At 39.1% G+C, this 3,268-nt stretch overlaps 1 protein-coding gene across 1 annotated transcript; it reads left to right on the top strand.

The window, feature by feature from the left end:
• Window positions 1-533: 533 nt before the first annotated feature.
• On the top strand, window positions 534-1,204 carry LOC147629213 (dirigent protein 5-like). The gene has a single exon (XM_086812966.1). The coding sequence runs from the start codon at window positions 540-542 to the stop codon at window positions 1,155-1,157; it is 618 nt and encodes a 205-aa protein (XP_086669092.1). The 5' UTR covers window positions 534-539; the 3' UTR covers window positions 1,158-1,204.
• Window positions 1,205-3,268: the final 2,064 nt, after the last annotated feature.

The raw sequence follows: 3,268 nt of genomic DNA, 5'->3' as shown, positions 1-3,268 counted from the left end.
TAGGAAGGGTTTTTAAAAACCAAGTTTGAAAAAAAAACCGTAAGTTTATGAAGAAAAAGGGGTCATTTTATTCATAAAAGTATGAAGTGTAAGGAGTTTTTTAAATACCGTTTGAACGCACGTGATACATAAAATTTCTTAAAGGTGAACCCCTCGAGGATATGCTACATGATTATGGATCATGCTCATACATATGATAATGTAGTGGACCATGTCTTGGATGGTTTGAGTTTATTAGTTTTAAAAAAATAACTCTCGGAAGACCCAGCTTTCTATATGTGTGATTGGATGTTTGGACCATCCCTAGCCTGTGTTTACCTGTTGTAAGGACCGTGGGACTCTCCAACAAGGAATCCACGAAAGAGACGCAGGTATTCAAGTTGCTTCACGAAACCTCTAACCAAAATATATTCTTCTCTTAAGCATAGCGACAGAAGCACTGTATTATGTTGACAAAGCTGTCTGCCTGCATAAGCCCAGCTTGTGTGCAAAAAGAGCGATAAGACATTAACACGGCACGTCTATGGCTTAAACAGGCAATGTGCCGCAACGGTTGTCTCGTGGTACTGGTAGCTGTGTGCTCTCAAGCTATGGCAAGGTTGAGCGTAACCCTAGCTTCTAGTCTGGGCCTGGCTATGGTGCTCATGGGCCTCCTTGCTTCAGCTTCTCCTCCTTGCGCCCATGCTCACAAACATAAACAGAAGCATTTGGCCAACTTCCGTGCCTACAATTATCTCTCCATCCAAGGCCCCAACAGCACAACCGGCTACAATACCATCTTGTGTGGCCAGCCGCCCCAGCCTCAATCTAACCAATTTGGCAGCCTCTTCTGTTTTGATATGCCCCTTCTGACAGACACGGATCTTAGCTCTCAGCTTGTTGGCCGCGTGCAAGGCACGTATGCTTTCGTGCAGCAGACTGGGGGTGTCGTGTTTGTATCCGAAACATTCGTTGTCAACAACAGCATGCACAAGGGCACCTTCTCGGGTGTGGGCTTGGAAGAGATTGGTCAAAACAGCAGCAAACCCATTGTCGGTGGAACTGGGGACTTCGCCCTCTCCTCTGGGGTCGCTTACACCACTCCCCTTTACGGCGGTATGGATACCCACAACAATAGCTTCTTCTGGTTCATGTACGAGTTTACCTTCTTCAAATAAGGCTTTGTCAAAAATGTTTTCTTCGACTTCATTAATAAATATTTTTTGAGATATTTGTCTTGAACTGAAATGATTATAGAAACATTAAAGTATTTTAACGTGTCTATTGAACTTTTTATTAAAATTTGAAGTAAGTAAACACTTATTTATTTTTAATATTAATAAATATCAATTTGACACGAGTACACACATGCACACATACACGTACACACGCACAAATGTTTTTTTTTGTTTGGCTGGAATTAGAAAGTACAACACAACACACACCCATGCGTGCCACTACTCGCACTAGTGAGGGCTTGAACCCATGACCCTATGTGTTTACTTACTATACTATATTTGGATATATATATTAATTTTTTCTTCTACATGTTATAATGTATATGTATGTCTCGGTTGCATTATCCCCTTCCTGTCTTATCCAAAAAGGAGGCAAGCTATTTAGTTATTACCTCTCTCTTTCTCTGAGCTCTCGCTCTCAAACATACATATTTCTACTACACCCCCTTGCCCAAATATTAATAAACTAAAGTACTCCTATGGTGTGAAATTCTTCACATGTTTCAAGAATATTTTAAAAACCATTAAGAAGTTTCTTTTTTTGGTTCCTCTATCTTTGGTTCACCTATGGTAGAATAATGTTTTCACTATATGTATGCTATGGTAGGAAGTGTGTGTGTGTGTGTGTGTGTGTGTGAGAGAGAGAGAGAGAGAGAGAGAGAGAGAGAGAGAGAGAGAGAGATTCTGAAACTAGTTTTATAATCGAGTCATAAAAGCAGTTTCAACCATAAAAATATCTTTAGATTGATTTACACGTTTTAATAAATAAGAAGGTAAATCAAGAAAAAAATCCACAAACCTCCTCCCTCCCTCCCTCCCTCCCCCCACCCCCCACACCACACCACAACACACATAGGGCACACGTGTGCGTGTGGGTGCATGTGTGTATGTGTACACACACGTACTTGTCTATGTGCATGCAAGTATACGCGTGCATATGTGTGCATACGTGTGTGCACATACATGCATGTTTGTGTATGCATGTGCGTGTGCACATGCAAGCATGTAAGTGTGCATGTATGTGCGTGCGTGTGTGTGCATGTGCATGCATGCATGTGTGGGAATGTGTGTGCATGCATGCATGCATGTGTGTGTGTGTGTGTGTGTGTAGAGAGAGAGAGAGAGAGGGAGAGAGAGAGAGATTCTAAAACTAGTTTTATAATCGAGTCATACATATATGGTTTCAACCATAAAACTGTCAAACTTATTTGTAAGCTTATAATAAATAGAAAGGTAAATGAAGAAAAAAACTCCATAAGGTGAATACTTGCTTGTGTGTTCTTGTGTGTTCTTGTGTGTGTGTGTGTGTGTTCTTGTGTGTTCTTGTGTGTGTGTGTGTGTGTTCTTGTGTGTTCTTGTGTGTGTGTGTGTGTGTGTGTGAGAGAGAGAGAGAGAGAGAGAGAGAGAGAGAGAGAGAGAGATAGAGATAGAGATTTTGCACTAGTCCTCAAGTAGTTGAGCCATAAAATTAGTGGTTTTGACTACAAAAATTTATCAAGGTTTATTTAAAAATCCTCAAGTAAAAGGAAAATAAAGTTAAAGGTATGCTTGGTGAACATGCATCTACACATGGTAAATGTTTTGAAAACAATTTACATATGTAGCCAATTTATGAGTTTCAAAAGTACTAAAGGTGGCTTAGAAGAAAAAAGGATGAATAGTAAAGGCTATTAAAAAAAGGAAGAGAGAAGAATTAAGGGACTCACCTTTGCAAAAACAAGTACAAAAAATAGAGTGGACAAGTGCTATAAGAAACTCAAAAAAGAGAGAAGAACAACACTAAAAAATACTAGTTTTTATTAAATACTCAATTCTAGCTACATGCTACATTTGAAGAAAAAGAATATTATACTAAAATCATTACAAGTGGAGTAGTGCCTCTTTTTTTCTTCTAAGAGTTTAATATATTTTATGTGTTGTTTTCATTCTTTCCTTGTTTGTTTGTTGGCTCCTTCTTCTTCCTCTTCCTCCTGTTTCTCATATGTCTTCTTCTTCTTCTGATTCCTCCTATGTTCTCTTATGCGTATAACAATTAAAAGAATGAGAAGAAG

This window comes from Cibotium barometz, chromosome 18 (assembly GCF_041138505.1).
Source record: "Cibotium barometz isolate CiBa-2024 chromosome 18, ASM4113850v1, whole genome shotgun sequence".
NCBI lineage: Eukaryota > Viridiplantae > Streptophyta > Polypodiopsida > Cyatheales > Cibotiaceae > Cibotium > Cibotium barometz.
The sequence above is the reverse complement of the archived record's forward strand: the minus strand, read 5'-3'. Positions and strand labels throughout refer to the sequence as shown.